Raw genomic sequence first — 21,006 nt, 5'->3', positions numbered from 1 at the left:
TCACTTGAAATTCCTTGATACTTCATCTCTGCTAGCGCTCTGCTTAAGAAAATGAAATATTAATGCTTTGAAGGGTACAAGGAATTCATCATCTACCAGTCGTTAGTATTTCGTGTTCAGATTGCCTAGCAACAGATGATGACAAGCTCATCCTAAACATGCTAAAAATGCCATCTTTACATAATAATGTTCAAAACCCCAACTCCCAAAAGCAAGCCCTGTTTTTGCTGTTATTTCTCAAATGCTCAAAGTGGAAGGGGGAGAGCACCATGTGTAATGGCGGTCAGAGTCATCCATTATTCTTTTGGATGCAAGGTGTTAAAAGGAAAGTTACAGCACATAAGAAATAATGAGCCGTTGCCTTGAACCTGAGATTTGCTAAGAATGTTTGGTCTAAGCTCTTTAGTAGTCCAAATGATGAAATTAGCAATCCATTTCCAAATGTTTAAACATTTGTACATGGCTGCTGTTTTCTGACTAGCCACCCAAGGATACTTCACTTATTTTCTTCTACTTCCTTCACATAAATACAGGAAATGAAGAGAGCTCATTTCCTGCTTGAGTTTTGGCCTCATCTTGGACTTCCGAACAATGTAGTGTTTATGCCTTGGAGGAAATCATAAAATAACCAATTTTTGAAATTGGTAGATAGAGATCTGGGTTTCAAATGAAGGCCATGAAGAAAATGTCCTGCTTAAATATGATGAAGTATTTTACAGGAATGTGGTGAAGGGTGGATGTCTTCATGGTGTATATCCTGTAAGGCAGTGTAATTCCCTTAGTGGAGGGTTAGATACCCAGCTGTATGTCTTAAAGACCAGCTGTTGTATTTTGAAACCACCGGACAATCCCCTTGGCAAGCAACCCAAATTAAATCAGCCTGCCAGACTGTGACAACACACAAGGATGGGATAAAAGATATTACACCTTTGAAGCAATACAATAACATAAGTATAGCATTTACTCCTTGTATATGAAAATGTATGAGGGGCCGTACAAGCCATTATTCATTCTGGGCTTCTCACATACATACATTCTCCTTTCACATACATACTTTTGTTCTCATGCACATGCAGTCAATGTATACATGTAATATTATATATAATATATGGATGTAAGAAGAGAATATATGAATGTAAGAGCAGAATGTAGGCATGTGTGAGAGTATAGTGGAAACGGAAGGCAGGTCATTTATCGCGCTGTGATTGGCTGAGAAGCTTGTACTGGGTCATGTTCAGGTCACGGTCAGCGTGGACGGTTAGCACAGACGGTTAGCACAGAAATACAACTTGTACGTGCAAAACTATACTTACGTTTTTTATTTTACGCTTACAATTCAATTCTGGGCTCGTTCAATCTCGTTTACGCATGTGCAGTTCTCTCTACACGCTCGCAGCTCTTTTTGACTGTTTTCACACGGACTCAAACACAGCTTGGAGATCAGGCATCCTAGATGATCACCACACTGTCGATCTCCATTCTCGTCACACATGGCGGACCACACGGCAGCAGAGGCAGTCTAAAAAAGCTTTACATGGTTTAATGTGCTTTAAGCATAACCATTACTTAGGCACACCCTACTATGAATAAAGAATGGATATGTTTTTACTAACATAAACAATATGATTATGACCTTAGGCTCTGCGTATATTAATTCACTTAAGGTGAATATCACTTAATGTAGAAAACGCTCAACGTGACTTACTGTATTAAAACACAGCCGTGTACGTCCCATCTATACATGACAAGACTGACACTTTCCAAACTGTTACACAAAAGATTGGATGTTTAAAATGACATTATAAGCATAACTGTCTTGTCTTTTCCAAGCCCTATTGTATTTTAGCCAAGCTGCATTGTGCTTAATGTGGTTTACTGTACTTAATAATAACCATTGATATCCAGATTTAATAAATGACAAGACTGACGTGAAGTTGATATTGACTGTGTTAAGTTAAACGCCTCTTCATTTGTATAGGCCTGGTAGGTGCGGGTCTTGTCCTTAGTAAAGCTGGATCTAAGTGCTTCACTTAATAACCAATAACCACATATAAGCTTTCAATATGAAGCACAATTCACACTTCGCTACAACAAGGCTTAATGAGATACTTTTGCTTTTAATATCAATTTGAACATTACATATTGTCTATCAGCCTGGGTGGTGCCAGTCTAGTTAATTATAAAGTTTGAATATAAATGGTTACATTTTAAAGTCCAGTAAAACACAAGTTCAACATTAAGCACAATTACGTCTGGCTTGGGCTTAACACGACACTTTAAACATCCAATCCTTTGTGTAAAAGTTTGGAAGGTGTTAGTCTTGGCATAAACCACGTTAAGCTTTTGTAGACTCTGCCTCTGCTGTGGTCAGCCATGTATGTATGTATGTGAGAGTGAAAATATATGTATGTGAGAGGAGAATGTATGTATGTGAGAAGCCCAGAATGAATAATGGCTTGTACGGCCCCTCATAAAAATGTATCAGTTTTCATGTGTATATTATATCTGGTGCAGAGGAAGCCTTGTAAAGTCTCTTCTCCTCTGCTTATAGAAATGGTTACAAAGGGAATAAGTGTTTGGGGGTCTATTGTTTAGCTTCACTTCACTGAGCTGAACTCACACTGTATGTGTGTTGTTTGCTTTCCAGTACAATACATGGGGTGCCATGTCCATGAAAAGTAAACAAAGACCTCTTAAAAAAGTCAGACACTATTGAATGTTTCACTTATCAGAACTATTTATTCCACAGATTTGTGTTTAAGTATTTATTTATATTGTAAGTAGAGCATTTTCTTGAAAGGATGGCTGTTTTTCTTCTTCTTCAGGCTAATGCCTCCCTGAAATGGAAGTATAATTCTCACCCCTTTATGTTTTTGCAAGTTTTCTGATATTATCTCTCAAGCTACCAACAAAGTGTGTTAGACATATTTGTTGATTTTGAAGTCAGGTAAACTGTGTCTGTGCCTTCACTCTCTGCTTGGTTACCTTGGATGAAAACTTCAGATGAACTTCGGCCTCATCTGTCAGGCTTTTCTTCAGCTGGGCCCAGGCTTCTCCCAGTGTGCTAAAAAATAGAATGAAGGATGGCATCCTGAATAAGAGAAACACCATTTCTTTGCTTTCTTCTTATATATATATATATAATTAATTAATGTTGTAGCTGAATAGCTGATGAGCTTAAAGAGTGACCTGTCTTCTACATAATTAGATACCTCGTTTCATCTTGGCTGGTTGTTAATTCACAATATAAGAGTCTATGTTGATTTGCAGTTAATCCCTGGCCTCTGGTTAGGCATGCCTGTGTTGGTCTCCAATGTTTAACCTCTGTCAAGTGTGGTATGTTGTCCCAATACGTTTCATTATATATTGCATGTATCGGTATAATTAAGCTTGTATTTAAATGTCAGCATGATGAGCATAAATCGGAGAACTGTCTTTCTAACTCCCAAAAAACTGTGGCAGTGTTCTTGGCTGCAATAAGTGAGCATGACACGTCTACATGTTTACGCTCCATTGTAATTGTATTCTTGCACAAATGTCGGGCAGCGAGGGAGCAGATGCTGAGAGAAACTGTGCCACTTATCCTGTTACATATGGATGCCCCTTAAATTCCTGCACACAGCCATATGTGGATTGTGTATTCAGAAACAATGAGCTGGCTAATTTAATCTGAAAACCTGCTCCACATAACAAAGACAAGGTTTTCAGGTCACAGAGGTTAAGTCTAGAGAGATCTCTGAATGAAAGACGTTCTTTTTATCCCCTCATAACATCAAACGCTTTATTTTTTCATCCCCCTCTCCCCTCATTCACCCCAGCACCTGGGCTTGATATGGAACACACTTATCTGTCATCATATTGATTTTTTTATATTTTTTGTTTCTGCGCCACACTTTCAGGTGCATCACATTTTCACAGTACACCACCCTCCCCCTCCTCTTCCTCCTCTACTCCTTCCTCACTTCCAAAAATCTGATCTTGTATTCGAAAGACTTGCAAACCATGTTAGGCTGTGGTGATGAAAGAAGTCTCAATAAAAAAATCTGTGGTAGTTCTGCATTTCATATAACAAAACAGTTTTAAAGTTTGTTGTTTTTGTTTAGGCTTACTCCAACAACTGGCTGACCTTTTTTGCATTACCAGTCTGGCGTGTATGGAGATAATATTCCTAACATTCATAACTTCAAGTTACCAGCAATATGTTTTTGTTTAAAAAAAACATATATATTTTCTACAAATAGTAATTTGGAAAATTACTGATATCGGCAGACACACCATGTTAATTATGTGGTTATTAAATATTTATCAGGTTAACATCCAAACTCAGTTCAGTTTATAGGGCTAGTGTCTTGTCAAGTTCACACCTCAAAAAATTTGAAAAAGGAGAGAGCAAATGTATAATGTTAATGGTTAAAAACTAGCACAGAATTCTTAAAAATAATGAAACATTTATTTCCTGTAAGTGACATTTCCTGATAGTTTTAAATGATTACAGCAAAACGGATGCATGCCTTCCTTTATCTCGGCAATGTACATGTGACTGTAGTCCCATACAAAGTGTTTTTTGTTTTTGTTTTGTAAACTGGAGACCTTCAAAACCTTTGTCTCAGTGAGGGTATGGTATATGAATTAATTGTGTGTAGTACACACATGTAATTAGATGTGACATTCTCTGAGCTTTATGGATAAATTCCCCTTTTCTTTTTGCAGGTTTATAAAAAAATTATAATAAAATGTGTCCACTGTGACATGAGTAGGTGCATCCCTATATAAAATATCCAGGTGGTTCTTACGTGTTTTCCTATTATATGTAAACTTTGTGATAAATTGTTGGACTTGCTGTGTAGATTAAAGGACACACAATCTTTCTCTAGGTACTTCAAAGTACTGGAGTTAAGGAACATTATCTAAGAGTATCTGCCATACTATCTAACTACTCTACAACATAAATAGCTTCTGCTAAGACTTCTCAAAGCTGACTGTGAGGAATTTATGTGGGGAAGCCCTTCAATGTTGCACCATGACACATTATAGACAAAGTAGAATGGCACAAAGCTAGTGTGTTTCTACCATAGGATTTAAGGCCCAATTAAATCCCTACACATCTAGTTTTTTGGAATAGTTATAGTAAGAGATCCATGCTGAACATGTCAGGGTAGAAATAACTGGTGTTGCGAGCACCAGAAGAGTTAAAAACAAAACACACAATATCACTTGAGCTTGGATAACAATGACATTAACACAGGACAAAAAAAATCTAAACAAATAGAATTTGAGCACGGAGGTAGGCACCAGCTAGCAAAACAATCATCAGGGCCGATTCAGCATGCTGTGCAACAAAAAGACTAAAATGAGTACATAATGCAAGTATTGTGCTTTGTTAAATGTCTTTTGCAAAGGGTGGGTGGAACTCTGTGGCATAATCTGGGGGCAGAAAGAAACAATGCACCCTTTCTGTCAATGCACAGCAAACAAATTCTCAACCCAAACCCAGTACAGAGAAACAACTTGGTACGGTGACCCAACAAGAAAAGTGTTGTCATACAGTACCTATAAATACAATACAATGCACTGCAAACAAATTTCTTGTGTCTGTTTGTGGAGTTTCTATTTACATCATTTAACCATCTTGGGGAACACCAACAAGAAGAGCAAACAGATCATTGCTAACAGGCACTGCACCAAAGAAGAATGTCTTTTTACAGTGCCAGATAGGTTTAAATGCCAACCTCTATTGTGAATTTAGTACTACGATATTCGTATCAATTCAGATTTAACTGAGGAAAATAATAAAACCTTTTCTCTTTTAAACAATGACAATATGTTTTCATGGGAAAGAGTTTGTTCAGTTGAAGCTCCCCGTGGTGTCTGGTTCCAATTCTGTAGCTGAGATTTTTCACGCTGTCCTATTGCCTGTATTTCAAAATTGCATCTGACTTAATTCTCACAGAGCATATGTTCGCTCAGACCAAATTTAGATCAATGAGTGCGAATCACACATTGTCATTAACATGTACAAGTCTAGGTAAGGGACCTTAAATAAATGTTTAGTTCCGATTCTAAAGGCTGTTGTTACATTTCGGAGGTGCAATGTGGTCAAAAATGCTTTTCAATTCTTTGTGTTAACTGAAACCCATACATCAACTGCTATTGTAATGCACCTCATTACAGTGATGTAATCCCTCTCTGAGTTTGAATCTTTATATAAACAATATGAAACCTGGGTTTTAGTTATTTTGATTTTACTATTTTACTTTGGTATGTCAGTGAGCAATGAATGGGCACAAGCATTTATCAATCGCTTTCTAGGTTAACACATGCATTTCATTCCTAGCTCTATACACTTGTCACTAATGTTATTTTGAGGACACCATCAAGCATGTGAAAGCAAAGTGTTTTTGTGTTTACCCTTCTTCCTGTGCTGCCAGTGGAATCTGGGAAAGCTTTGAAAGGTTCTTGGCATATTCTTCTTCAATTTTTATTCTGTAAGAGAAGAATAAAAAAAAAACTTGACTCTGTTGTCAACCTGAGCAGCGGTCAGTACTGCACAAAGTAAGAGAAAGATTAAAAGAGAGCAGAGGTCTACAGGGTGAAAAAGCAACCTGTTACCCACTCCATTCATCCCAGTTAGCAGTAAGGGGGTCTTGAATATGATCTAAATACTACTAAAATTGTATTTCTTACTAATTTCCATATCCAGTTATATGTACAGTCATGTATAACTATTTAATGTCCCCCTGATTTGATAGCATAACCTATATCAAATTTTTTGTTACTATATTTAAATAAATATATTTTGAACAAAAACACAGCAACTGTTTCTAAAGAGAAGGAGTCATGAGAGCAACCACTGGGAAGATGATTAATGAATGTATTTAGTTTTATGAGTATTGTTATTCTGTCCCTATCACCTAGAAGATCATGCATGCAAAACCTTGTATTGGAAGAGCTATTTCAGTTGAAAAAAGTCACAGCATAGGTTTTGTGGGATTTTCAAATGTTTAGTTGGTTATTGTGGTAACATTCTTTCCTGCCTGCACCCTTTTACATTTCAGAGTATATGTGTGTGTATAAATATATATTTATTTGTTTCCTTTCCCCAGCTTTGTGCAACACAAATTTGCTGTGCATTTACAGGCAACCTGCATTGAGAAAGAAGCTTATTTTTATTATCATGGCAACATCACAAACAGCAACGAGTCACACAGAAAACATATCATAGATTGTGCAAGACCTTCAGGATTAAAGCAACAGGAAATGACTAAAAATACATATAAAATCATTTGAAAGGAAGAAGTAAAATTGCTGCTGAAGCACATTTAATTTAGAATGTGTGTTGGATAAACAGGCCCATAATAAAGACCTACTAAGAACGAAAACCTGTTTGCTTTTCTAATGTGTTTATCTAGACGCCTCGTGCTCTTTCCTTCTCGGACGGGAGAAATGTAAATTAATTCTGCATTTCAAATCGTACTTTTTACCTTTCCCGGATGAATTCTGCCATTTCTTTCTGCATCTGCTTGCCCTTAAGTTGTTTCTGAAGCAAAACCTCAAAACCTGTCACTGAGGCATTCCCCTGGGGGTCTTTTTTGTCCGCCTAGGGAGGGAAAAAACCACAAGAAATACATGATAAAAAATGTACCTGAACATAAAAGGTAAAATCCTCCAAGGCTCTGTATTTGTAACGGCTTACTAAGGCTTTATCTAAGTGTATATAAAGTTACACAAAAGCGAGTCTGCAGCATCATTTCCCTTTTGAAAGTATGTGCTTTTTTTTCCTCAACTCATTAGAAATGTGCTAAAAATATCCTGAACAGAAATTTAACTAATTCTGTCATCATGACCATTATGAACTTGTAATGTGCATAAGCTATCAGGCTACAGGAATCCGGAAAGGTTATTATATAGGCCTGCACAGTGTGGCTGTGTTGCGTTACATGGCTATTTCTCCCAGGGATCCTCAGAAGTGAACTCGGTAAAAGGATGCCAACTGTTCCCGTGACAACAGCGAACAATAATGAACTCGTGTTGAGTGTGGAGAAAACATTGTTTGACTGGTACTTCTGGCACTTTGCATTCCAGTAGCATGAGAGATTGTATATGATTGTTTGGGTGTTGCTTATTTTAATAGACCTTTAGCTTAAAGCAGCGCTGTCACCTTAATGAAAGCCCAACAGCCTGCACACCCACGGCGAATAAAAGTCGAGTTGTATTTTCATAAGCCTGCGACATATGCAAATCTGATAAATTCTTGCCATGGGGTTTGTTACATTTTATACACATTTGGGCTGATTGAATCAAAGATACATTATTATGGTCAGCATGTACTGTATTGGATGATGGTATCAGTGTATATGTGCAAAGGCTTTCTACTTAAAAGTGAAATAAAGATAATGTGCTGTAATGTATCTGTGAAGCAATTTAATTTGTACGCAAAATGAAATAAAAATACAATTTGGATAGATCCTGTACAAATGATATACAATAGACTCTTTAATTCTGTATGATGAAATTGAATAAACAGATAATAAAACAGATAATAAACAGATACAACTCTATTGCTGTTCATCTTGTTATACCCTAGCATGCATGTAGTGTATTGACAATCAGTTTGTGTAGTAGAATATCATTGCATTGTTATTTCTATACCTTTAAATGGGAGGAAAGTAAATCTCAACATAAGCACTGAGGCACCTGGCAGTTCTCTTCCATAAATCAATTTTAGGACCGTAACTAGTGGCATTAGATCATGCGTGTGTCATCGTCGTCTCATGCGGCATGATGCACTTTTATTTCCCAACGTTTTTCTGGCTCAGTGTTACCATTTCCGTATTGCATTGGGCAATCACAGTAAAATGAGCATGTTGTCGGATTGATGGGTCCTTTCTTACCCAGAAGTAATCGCAGTAGCTCCACTCGCTCGGTTTTAGTAGCTGCTGTTCAGGCATGGTAATGGGGAGGGGGAATGTCACACAGTTTATCTGCAGGGGACAAAAAGAGAAACTATAATGAAAGGAGGAAGAGAAGGGACTCGGAGAAGGTTTAAGAGACTATATAAAGATGTCAGGGCTGTAAAAGATGCATTTGTTACTTATTTGGAACTAATTACTTTTTTTAAATGTATATATACTAAATTAATCTAAGGTCGCTTCAGAGGTGATGATACCCACTGTCCTCCTCATTACCCCAAATGCACAACTGAATGTGATTGACAATTTTAGCTTACGACTGAAGCCGGGGATGTGAACAGGCCTGGAGTAGAAGCTGTCAAGTGAAGCGTGCCTGCCAGCGCGGTTCGTCGTCCACAGATAGACATAGCGTCGCGTTATCCCATGCCAAAACATCAAACTAAAGATTCAACTAATTAATGAAAGCCGGATCAGTGGTGCAATCCAGGCACAATTAAAAACCCTCTGATGAAGCCGATGTACACTGCACGCAAAACTAGCAGCTATTATGGCGGATCTATCAGCGTCTGGCACATTGTCAAGAGCATTCCAGACCGGTTCGGATGCCAGATTTCTGACTTCTCTCGTGCACCCAAATACAGTTTACTACACTATAGCAGCAAAACACAGTCGACTCTAAGCCAGCACTTAAGAAAATATCAGCTCTCTCTCGGCCTACATCTTCAATTACGGCTGATGTGTAGCAATTATGTAATGAACACCATCTGCAACCTCTCTGTGCCAAAAGGACGCCCCCGTAAATGACATTCTGCTTCTCAGTGGATCATCCTTGGAGTGCTTTTGGTATTTCCAAATGAAAACAAATAGGTTATTGCTTGGGCAGGCTTATTGCAGCAACTATTATGGAAAAAATAAAATTATAAACAGATTTCTCAGCAACCGTAGCTCGAATCACAGAAAGGGGAGGAGGAGTTTTGTTCCCAGACGGTTGTCAGCTACTGGCTTATTATTTAACTTTTTCAGTGCCAGCAAGGAAAAGATTAACATGCCACCCACCAAGGTGCCCACCACACTGGGGCTGGTCGACAGCAAACATAAACCGTAAAGCCTCTAAATGATGGCTGTGTGGATTAAGCACAGCAAGTGTATTGTTTTCTGAGTAATGAACAAATAAAGATAATTGTCTTGAAAGTTGTGCCAGAATTAAAGTGAAGGGACCAGGTTGTTAACTGATTTTCCCAGAAAAAGGATTGGATGTTAAAAGTGTAATGGCATTGTGTGAGTTGGATTAAGATGTTCCTGGCCTTTAAAAAAAAAAAAAAAAAAAAACTATATAAATACCAGTTGAGTGGGGGGGCAACACCTGTACAGACTCAAAATCACTTCTTAAAATTATACTCATTTAATCCTGTCTATAATCAGACATAACCAACTGTGGGGCTTCCAGTGGAACAGTTACACTTCAGGAAGTTTGCTGAGTAATCTATGTGGAGAGATGCTGCTTTCAGTTCAAATCAGTCGCAACCCATTGTCATTTACATGTGTAACAGACTAAACAGAACTACAATGCATATACATTGTTTTTTGTCACCAGATATGCATGGAGCTAACACACTATCACAGGTCAGATATCTAGATTTGTGTCTGTGTTGTGACACTCCATGACTAATTGCATTGCAATAGCTATAGGCCTACACTTGAAGGTACAGCTGGAAATGATCCATTTAGTAGTAGTCACTATTCTTGGCCACATACCAAGTAGGCCCCTCTGTTGTAGGCCTAAAACCATATAGTTTGACAGTACATGTTTAGTTAGTTATGGAGTTAAAACAAAAGGTTCCCAGGCAAAAGTGTAATATCCAACTTTTATTTGTGATGACAGGCATACAATATGACAAATTCGGCGGTTAACTGAAATAGCAGTTACGAATATCTGTATTTAGGGGAAGAGTGTATTGTCCCTAAATGTGGCAATAAATAAAAACATAAAACATAAAATTTGGGAAGTTCTTTTTGTTCCACATAATTAGCACAAGTGCACTCTTTTAAGATGAATTTCTAGGTCTTGAGTATTTTTGATTTTATTTTGTACTGATGAACCTTTTTTTGGCACTGAACCTCAAAGTTAGCATTTCCTTAAACCTTCAACTGCTGAATATCTGAACACAAAGTCAAATTAGCCCCACAGAGCAAATGATTAGATCAGTTATGTAACAGAGGGCTTACAATGGGAATCGCAAATAAGAGAAACTGTATATCTTGAAGACTGGGGTTTGACACTTGATTCAGTCCTTGGAGTTGCACGGCATGCTAAACACAGTTTGTTGTTTTTAGGTTTGGTTTTAGCTGGTTATTAACCCTAGTTAGTTCTGTTAGGATAATAATACACTTTCTGTGGTAATGCTATGGGATCTCTCCAGATTGACATTGATTGGCCACAGCTTGTCATAATCGGTCCATCTCTGCTCATATCCAATTTGAAATGTTTGTCATTTACCTGCCATTCACTCTTCCCCCGTCTCTCTGTGATCCCTCCTCTCTCCCTGTACATAATCTTTTTGAATCTCTTTGAGAATCCTTTTCCTTTCTTGTCCATAACACTTGACTAAAATGACAAACCCCAACATCACCAGAGAGAATATTTTGCATAGATAACATCTGTGATAATGCTAACACCAAAATTGGATTTCACTTAGAGTAATGGTTTAAGCACAATCTTCTTGTTGATCAATAAGTATGCATCATTATTTTTCATTGTTCTAGATGTGTGTGCGCTCAGATGGCTATTTAAAGAATATTGTTTAAAATAATACAAACTTTCCATAATAACACGTAGTCTGGCTCCTCAGAATAATGGGCCATTGCAAAACTGGATCTGCTTTCAATTAAAGAATCATTAGACCTTGTTTTTTTTTTTCTTCTGGGACCTCTTAATGGAAATGATGTAACTCACTGAAATTTGGATGGTTTGCTGGGAAAAGTACTCGAGTATTTGTTTAATATGCAATGCATCAGAAAGCAGTTGTGGAATTATAACTGGATCATAGGAAAAGGCCTAGAAGTATGGCAATCCCCTTCTTACATAATTCTAGGTTAACCATAGGGCTAGGCTTACTTCACAATGCCTAATCTATAATTAGAAAATATATAATGCATATAATGCAGACAACTACCCCAAATGTAATTGCTGTAAGTAAAATTAAATCTTTACGTTTGGTTAAAATATATTGTTTGGCCTGTGTTGCGTTGTGTAGTCAATGAGGAGTTTTGAAACTTTGTGAATAATTTGTGTATTTTGGAACCCCAAAAAGCTAGATTGAAAATATGTAAATGACCAATTTACTACATAATAACAAGATATCTGAAAAAAATATTCACAAATTGAATGTATGTTATTGTTGAGATGTTAGCTGTATTATTTCATAGTTAAAACATTTCAAATGACAGTTCATTACACAAAGTGTGAGTTATGTTTTACTGAGGGACCTGCTCTTGTGGCATTGTCTCACAATTATTGGGGCCTCTTTTTTACACAGCAAGGAAATACCATTGAGGCAAGTAGTAAGCATAGTGCAACCACCAAACATTTCAGGTCTTATATCTTGCATGTGTCTGGGGCTTACGCCTTGGTGATTTATTTCTCTGTTTAAACAAGGCTAGTTATCTTTTTCAAATGATGCACTACCTGCAGAATAGGCACCGTCAAGCCAGCTGAGTGTATTGTTTTGGGAAACAGACATGAAACAGAAATGAGAAGCAAATAGAAAGTGACAAGGGTGAGTAATGAGACTCTCCCAGAGCCATTTCTTTTCCACATCCGTGGACAGAGTGGAAATGGCTTGTAAACTGTGAGGGAAATGACTCAAATCCCAGGAGTGAGGTAACCTTTCTGAATTTTAACTGGAAGGCTTGCAAAATGAGCAGTTATCCCTTGTCTGCTGCATACTTAACATCCTTATAGTATACAAGAGAAAAGAATGATAGCACCAAAGCCCTGGGGGACTTTACATTTATCATTAATACTAGTTTTATAGAACATACATTAAAGGGGAAAATAAAATATCAGTTGCACACAGGACTCTGTGGAACCTTAAGTATCAGTAGCAAAAACAAAACTGTTAAAAAAAAAAACAGCAACGTAAAATGGTTCAAAAGCCTTGCTGTGCAGGAGCAGATCTGTTATTGAAAGGAATCACCTTATAATAGAAATCTCAGCAGCAAACCCAACGTGCTAATTGAATTATGGAAATCTGAGGGAGGCGCAGATTGCCAAGCAGGCGCACACTCTCTCAGGCACAGTGAGAAAGCAGGCAGAGCCTCAAATCAAATTTAAATCATCAGAAGCAGTTAGCCATTCAAAAAAGCCACATTGATAAGCTATGTAGTAAGTCGTTAACCATTCACCAATGCTGTGGTATCCTCCTAGTGATTCTCAAGGCACCTAGTTTGGGTCACTAATTAAATAAAATCCTTGATTACTTGGTCACTCTCATTTAGATGCTTAATGCCACTTCAGATGGACATTTGACAGTTATTAAGACAACAGCACTCTTAAAGCAGCATTAAAACAAATATGAACAGTGCACACATCTCAAATGCCAAATTCAAATATAACGTTCTAATTTTGTATTTATTTTTTTAAACATAGCAAACTATTGGAAATTCCCCACCGCCGGAGAGGAAATGTCTTTGTGTTTCCATTTGGCCAATAGATTTACTGCCTGATTGATAATGGACAGCATGACCTGAGCTTCATCTAAAGTTCAACCAGGCAGAGCAAATAAAAAGCAACTCATCCATTCGGAAGTTCTTAGATCTCCATGCAATAATATATGATGTTTCCTTTGCATATGTATTAAAGGCAGACATGGGAGGAGGAGAAACAAAGTTGCATACCATATTTTCTATGGAAAATATACCTGTTTTACTCTACTGAAACAAATGTCTGATTTTGTATTAGTCCAGTTATATACACTGCTAAGAGAGTGTATTATGTTAATGATTTAAACTCACAATACAATGTTTTGTAGTTTGATACAACTTTGGACAGTCTAAACAATATCATGGAACCAACTGACATAATATCTTCAAAGTGTGTGTATGTATGTGCGTGAGACCATTTTTTATAATCAATACACTCTTTATTTTACTTTGTTCCCTAACAGTAATTGCAGAGCACAAGAAAACAACAATATGTGTATCTTATAACAAACAATACTGTGTAGCTCCTGTTATACAAGACATTTTGGAGTATGATGTTTCCCCAAAAGGCACTTGTACACATTCACTTATACTAACAAGCAATGGGTGCATAATTGAATACATAGTCACTGCATTAATAAAAGGTATGCATGTGGAGGTTTTGGTGAACAAAATGCAACAAAGCTACACTAAGTGTGTCAGTACAGCATACCACTGTCTGTGGTTTCTGCTTAAGGTGCAATCCCCAAGGTAGCAAAATGCTGATCAGGCTTTTGTGGGAGGAATACAACTTGAATATGTTCTAATCTTTTCTCTCCAATTTAGTTTTTCTTTAACAAGTCTATCCTTTTTTTATTTTTTTCTCTCTGAACACAATGTGTGAAGCATAATAATTGTCTCTGATTAAGAGCTCTTGGGCATGATCCACACATTGCAAATTAGGCCAAACGAGTTTCCTTTTTGTTCCCTGCTGCATTTTTTTTTTTTTTTTGTAAAACAGGATGCTGTATAACCTTGAGCTGCACATTATCATGCAGAGTGAACTGCTGGAAAATGTCACTTGGAATCTCTTATTTCTTCTAAGCTCTGATGTTTCTTTATTATTATTATTATTATTATTATTATTATTATTATTATTATTATTATTATTATTATTATTATTATTGTTTATTATTATTATGACAAAGATCAAACTGACTGCTCTTTCTTTGGAGTGTGTTCCTTCACTCCTAGAATAACTAAGCCTCACACTAAGGTAAAGGGCAGGGGTTTCTTTATTTGCTGTTATTATTTGAGTTCTCTCAGTAACAAACTCTCAATCTCCCACACAGTTTGAAAAGAAAAAGCCGCAACCACCTGCAAGCACAGATTCAGCTGTTTGAACTGAAACTCTGGAAATCTTGGCAGAGCCCAACTGCTACATATTACATCAGACCTAAAGATAGGTTGTACATTACAGAAACCTGACTTTGTAAATGTTCATTACAGTTTGCTTGTCTAAACCCTTTTGTTTCTTTACAAGAAGCCTGTCACTTTGTTAATTTTCCACTTCACTGAGCCCATATTGATTACAGTGGCATTTACTTTTTCATTACAACACCTCCACATGCACTAATTTTCTCCTTAATGCATCTGCTCTAAAGATGTTGGTAGACATATTAGCCTTTGTAGAAAAGAAAAAAAAGAAAAAGAAAAAAGGCATGTTAATTCTTATATTGGAACATAATTAGTATTCTCAACATAACTAGGTCAATACTTGTTAAAAATTCAATATTTTCATCTGTCTCTCCGCTCCATGCTTCTCTTGCAGTACATCAATAACAAAGGAGATACTTTGTTTTCTATGCTATACATCATTAAGCAGGTTGCCCCAGAAACCTATTAAAATTGGCAATATCAACAGTTGCACAGACTGTATGAAAGACACACCAAAACGAACATAAAAAATACAATTCTTACATGTTCTGAATATGGAGATCTAAAGAAATTAAAAACTAATCTACTGGCCCAATTGAAACAAAGGACAAGTCAGTCATAAGTGTTTACTTTTCTCTACCTGTATGGCTGTTGGACTTTTAACAATACCAACTTTGTTTATAATATTTTTACATTTCTTTAGTGAGAGAAGAAACTGGTGGAATGAATTGGTTTTCTTGGAAACAGCCTGAAGTTGGGACTCTGACAATAGTTTCCAAGCACAGTGTATCCTGCCAGTAGTTCTCGAGTCCTGTACTGTGAGGCTCGGTTTACGGAAGTGGGGGGAACTTGCGGGGTTGGGTGTAAAAACAGAAACCTCGCATGGCATTCAGAAAGGCGATTCATTTCCAGTGGTTTGAGCGTTTAAAGTAAGATGCCTGGGCTCTAGTTTTATATTCTGGAATCATCAACTGCATTCCAAGAATTTTTATAAGTGTGTGTGTGTGTGTGTGTGTGTGTGTGTGTTTTCAATGCTCACTTTTACAATAGCCTGCTTACCAAATCATTGCACAAGTATATTGATAAGAATCTTCCACGCTTAACAAACACTGTGAGACAGGTTGGTAATATTTTTTTGCCCCTTCCCCCCACACCTCCAATTTATTTTGCTCTAGTACAAAGATATATGCAAAGTCTTTTAAACAGTCTGTATTAGCTGGCAGCATAAGTGGAAAAATAACTTTGTTTGCTTTGACAAAATACTGAGCCACACACCTCTTAGGCATAATATGAAAGAGGGGAAAAAAACTAAACCATCAGGACTGGGATGTAAGAGCAAAATGGAGTGGTGCTTTTAAAACTGTCCATTACCTCAAGTATAATGAGAGAAAGCATGATGTAGAACTATATGCTGGCTAGGAAATTGCTTCTACTTTTTAAAACAACAAGGAGAACATATGAAACAAATTCCACTTAACCCCCTCCCTCCCTCTGTATAGAAAACTGCTCATGAGCTGTTCTAACAAACAGTCCTGCTACGCACCCCCCTCCACTCCACATCCAGAGACTGTCACACTTGGCGAGCTGCATTAGGGCCCAGCTCTGGTTGCTAGGTGACAAATTATATCTGTTATAAAAATCTCATTCTTAGTCTGTATAAGTATGCAGGATTTGTCTCCACAGTGCAGTATTTCAAACTCTGGCAGTTCTTATACATGTATGCATTCACATTATATTTTATATGATTTTGTATTTAATTTATTTTTCTTTGGTTGCTATCTATCTAGAAAATGAATAAGTTCAACTAAAAGCGCTGAAGAATAAATGATTTTGTTTCTCTCCAACCACACTGTAATCCACAGTCTCCTCTTTCCACCAAGCAGTCCCCATCAATTCATTAAAAAATGCAAATTGCTCAACAGCACAGATGTATGTTTTCTTAGAATGAGGCGAAAGAAATTGATTTTTTTTTTAATGTATTCTTTTCTCATTCTCAAGTTATTAGTGCCAAATGTAATTTACAACTCTCAGGATAAAGGAAAATACTTCATGCTAAACGTTCACATTATGTCTTGCACGTCTGGGAAATAAATAAAAAAATTGCAATCATGCACTATTAATGTGAGAGGAATATCATTAAAATAGAGTGGTAGCTTGTTCACTTCATGATTCAGTCATGAGTGAGTTACTTCCTAACAATTATTTACCAAGGAGAATGCAAAGTGGAGGATGTGTGTCTTTAAGAATGAATATTTACTGGAAGGCGATTTACACACATCTATATCCTGTCGTGACATATTCATGAAGGTATGCTTTCTCGATTATAGCTGGAGTTCAATTAGATTTATTTGTGCACTTTATTCAGTCCTTGCTTTACTCTAATGGATAGAATTGTTATGTTGTGACAATGTCCTCTTGAAATTTATATAACTTAAAATTATCTGACTGATAATAGGTTAGACTATTTTTCACTTTAACCTAACCTTTAATTTAATGTGTGTAGGATTTTACGTATTCATTTAATCATGCAGACAGTTTAAAATGTTTATCTATTGCAAAATAAGGACATCTGTATTCTTGTTTTAAATAAACTTGCCAAGATTTTGTAAGAGCCTGTAATGATTAACACTGTTAAACCCAGTTTTGCTTCACTGGGGGTACATTTTGAAATGGAGGCAGAGCCACTTGCGCTTTATGGGGAAGTGTTGTGTAACCCATACAAAGCATTCTTCGTAGATGATGTAATTCTTTGGAATAACATCATAGTAGTGTTCACATGAAATCCCTCAAGTTTTAACAGCTACGTACGTTTTAGCTCTCTGGTCCCACAGATGCCATTAGAAGTAAAATAAATAGTCAATTGAAAGGGAAAAATAATATGAATGATGATTTATTTCTGTAGCCCTATATGATGCTAATACAGTTATTCCCATCCCATTGGAACTACAAATTAAGGACTGGATTTCAGTTGGCATGCATGTTATTTAATTCAATGAGGCTTCAAAGATCTTTTACATCATGTTAACAAGTAAATAAGGACTGCTAACAAATCAATCAATAAATAAGTGTAAGGAAGATCATTTTCACAATTCTGTTTTTTTTCCTTTTCTTTATTCTCCAGAAAGTATATTCAGGGCTAGAAGGTATCAACCTATTTAATATCCACAATAGTATTAGTAACAGTAGTAATTAGTAACAGTAACCCTGTTGATTTAGTTCCAGCTAGTAAACAACAAGATCAATTTTGGAAACTATTGAAACGCCATTCCCTAAGGAAGATAATGTTGAATCATGTATTTGTTGGCTCCTTGTTGTTGCTTTTCTTTTAAATCATAGGGGTTGATTTATGTATTTCTTCCTTTTGCTTTTATGTAAACCTGTCCTACAGAAGATAAGAGACATATTTTCCACTTGATTTGATTTGTGTCTCCTTAGATTAGACTGGCCTGTCTCACTTAGCTAAATATCTAATTTGAAATAAAAATAGCAGTGACTCCTTAAGAAACAGTATCAGGGTGAAACATGGCCATTTTTAACATCATTGGATGGAAGTATAAAACGGCAAAACAATATACTGTGGACCGTGCCTCATGAAGTCCAGGCTATTTTGAAAACATTAACAGCTTCATTTTCAGCCACTCGGTTAAAATGACTCGGCTGACAGTATGTCAAAATATCTTCCCCAGTTAAGCCTATTTTTAGAGCACACACAAAAGAGATTTAATGGTTTACAGTTAGACTGATATATTTGACTTCATACTAATTCATTTTGGATTCCTGTCTCTGTCCCTTTATGATGAATGAATATAAACATCTGAACCTTTTGTTTTGCTGTTTTGTTTTATCTTAATCAGGAAAATCATAGCTGTATTTAAACTTGGCACTCCCAAATCCTTCTAAAATAGTTTAATCTGTACTTAGTGGCGACTGAGCTATATTTACTCAAAATATAATACTGACATTTTGTACAGAGCTGGATATGGGATACCACAGTTTTCCACTCAATCAAAACCTAAATAGGTATCTAATGCTCTACATAATTCCAAATATGGATTTCCTTTATTCATCTGAGTGTTTATATTTACAGAGCTTGACTAATAGACAGGTAATCAACAATGCTGCTTCCCACTTGACCCAAAACTTCCTCGGTGTTTCCTCTCCATATTCATAACGTAATTGTATGCAACAAAACATTCTCTGGCGCTCGGGAGTACCCTGTCACAGAAAGTTTACATCAGTGTCTTGTCTTCTGTCAGAGACTCCTGGTTTGAGATTCCTTGCAAAAAGATGGTATGTATTGAAAGTCATTAGCAAACACAGAAATCCTGCTTTCTGCTATGAGTGGGGGACTAGGGGGACACAAAATCACAAAGACCAAGAGCTACCTAATTTACATACACAGCATGACAAAATGATGACCCACTGCTTCAATACAGATATCTGTGCACACAAAACAAGTTAAATCCTCACAACGGGTGTGTGTATGATTTTAAAGAGCACTGCTCTTCCTGTTTTTCCTGACTGTCTAGCTAGACAATGTTATTCTGATACTGGGATAGTGTTCTTTCTTTCTGCTGGGATAAATTACATGGATCCCCCTGAAATAGTATTTTCCAGTATTTACATAAACAGCCTGCAGATTTCTCCCCCCCCACCTAACCCTCCGCTTCCCTCGTACTCCAGCCTCCATTAATCAATAGTATTGCTTTTGTCACCATGGAAACTGTTCATGCTGTCTTCCCTCATCACCCCCCCAAGCCAAGGTCTCTGATCTCACCGTAATAGTGAACAAGCGGAGTCTGACAGCTCCAGCAGAGTAGGTTTGTAATCAAACTCATGTACACAGATTTCAAGAGAAAAACAAGCTCATAACTTATCTAAGGTACTCATATCTACATGCAGTCATCTCAATTTCCTCAGTTAACCATTCGCTAAGTGTAATTATACAGTGGTATTTTAGACACTTTCATATAACTGTTACAGTATTATACCAGTATCAAAGTCTGTGATGAACAGATGGCTTTTTAGAAAGCAATATTATGCAATATCCCACATTTTCAGTTAGATCACAGATGCAATCAATATTTGCATCTTTCTGGTAGCTTATTTACAGACTGTGTTTGTACTACTGAAGCATACAGCAGCTGAACAACACAATACACAGGAAAGCAGATGTTGAAGTAAAACCCATTGGAAGTTTATGATAACTGCTTCCTGCCTGCACTATTCACTTGGAAAGCAGTTTTGAAAATGGAATAAATCAAATTCAAATATTTTAACAATGACTACAAATCCGAACAATCCCCATTATTTTCTTCCTCTACCTTCACTTACTAGGCTATGGTTCAAAAGCATTCAATTAATTTTTGCGTCTATGAAATGAATGACTGAAAAGTGCATTTACCTGAAGCAAACTGACATTCACAAAAAAAAAACATTCTCATTCCTACTACTGTCCACAACAACTTAAACAATGAGCTCTGATGCTTTGACAATGACTTTTCTTTCCTTTTTTGAAATACTCACAGTGATAGTGGTCTCCTTATTCTGTTTCCTCATGGGGGAAGTAGATCCTGGACTCTGTGGAGAGAGATAAGAGGCATCGTCAAAGCTGCCCTCTGTATCAGACATTTTAAGTAGGATTGTAGGGGCTGATGTGTGCAGTTGTTGTTGTTGTTGCTGTTGTTGTTGTGGTCCTTGTTTATTCAAAGAGGCTGTCGCGCCAGCTCGGTCGGGTTCAGCTGTGGCTGTGTGACGAGGTTGACTTCAGTTAAGCTGTCACCATGTCCTGAGGTAATCAAAAGCAAGAGAGTGGCAGAGAAGCCTCCTGCATCCCTAGGCATCCATACTGTGCCCACTGAAGCAGTACATAGACTGTATTAGAAAAGAAGGATTTATCTTCACGGCATTCACCACACCTCCCTTCCCTCTAAGAGAAGAAGAAGGGGAAAAAAAAGAAAAAACTGTACAAGAGGAAAAC

General features: G+C 37.0%; 1 protein-coding gene across 2 annotated transcripts in view; it reads right to left on the bottom strand.

Moving 5' to 3' along the window:
• Positions 1–21,006, bottom strand: part of gas7b (growth arrest-specific 7b) — a 98,200-nt gene that overhangs the window by 11,681 nt on the left and 65,513 nt on the right. For both annotated transcript variants that reach the window (XM_066704709.1, XM_066704710.1), the window contains exons 5-9: positions 20,553–20,606; positions 8,892–8,981; positions 7,482–7,597; positions 6,409–6,483; positions 2,986–3,064 (exon numbers count right to left, since the gene is read on the bottom strand). In XM_066704709.1, the coding sequence (XP_066560806.1) occupies positions 2,986–3,064; positions 6,409–6,483; positions 7,482–7,597; positions 8,892–8,981; positions 20,553–20,606 (414 nt within the window). The remainder of the gene's footprint in view (positions 1–2,985; positions 3,065–6,408; positions 6,484–7,481; positions 7,598–8,891; positions 8,982–20,552; positions 20,607–21,006) is intronic.

This window comes from Amia ocellicauda, chromosome 5 (assembly GCF_036373705.1).
Source record: "Amia ocellicauda isolate fAmiCal2 chromosome 5, fAmiCal2.hap1, whole genome shotgun sequence".
Lineage (NCBI taxonomy): Eukaryota > Metazoa > Chordata > Actinopteri > Amiiformes > Amiidae > Amia > Amia ocellicauda.
The sequence above is the reverse complement of the archived record's forward strand: the minus strand, read 5'-3'. Positions and strand labels throughout refer to the sequence as shown.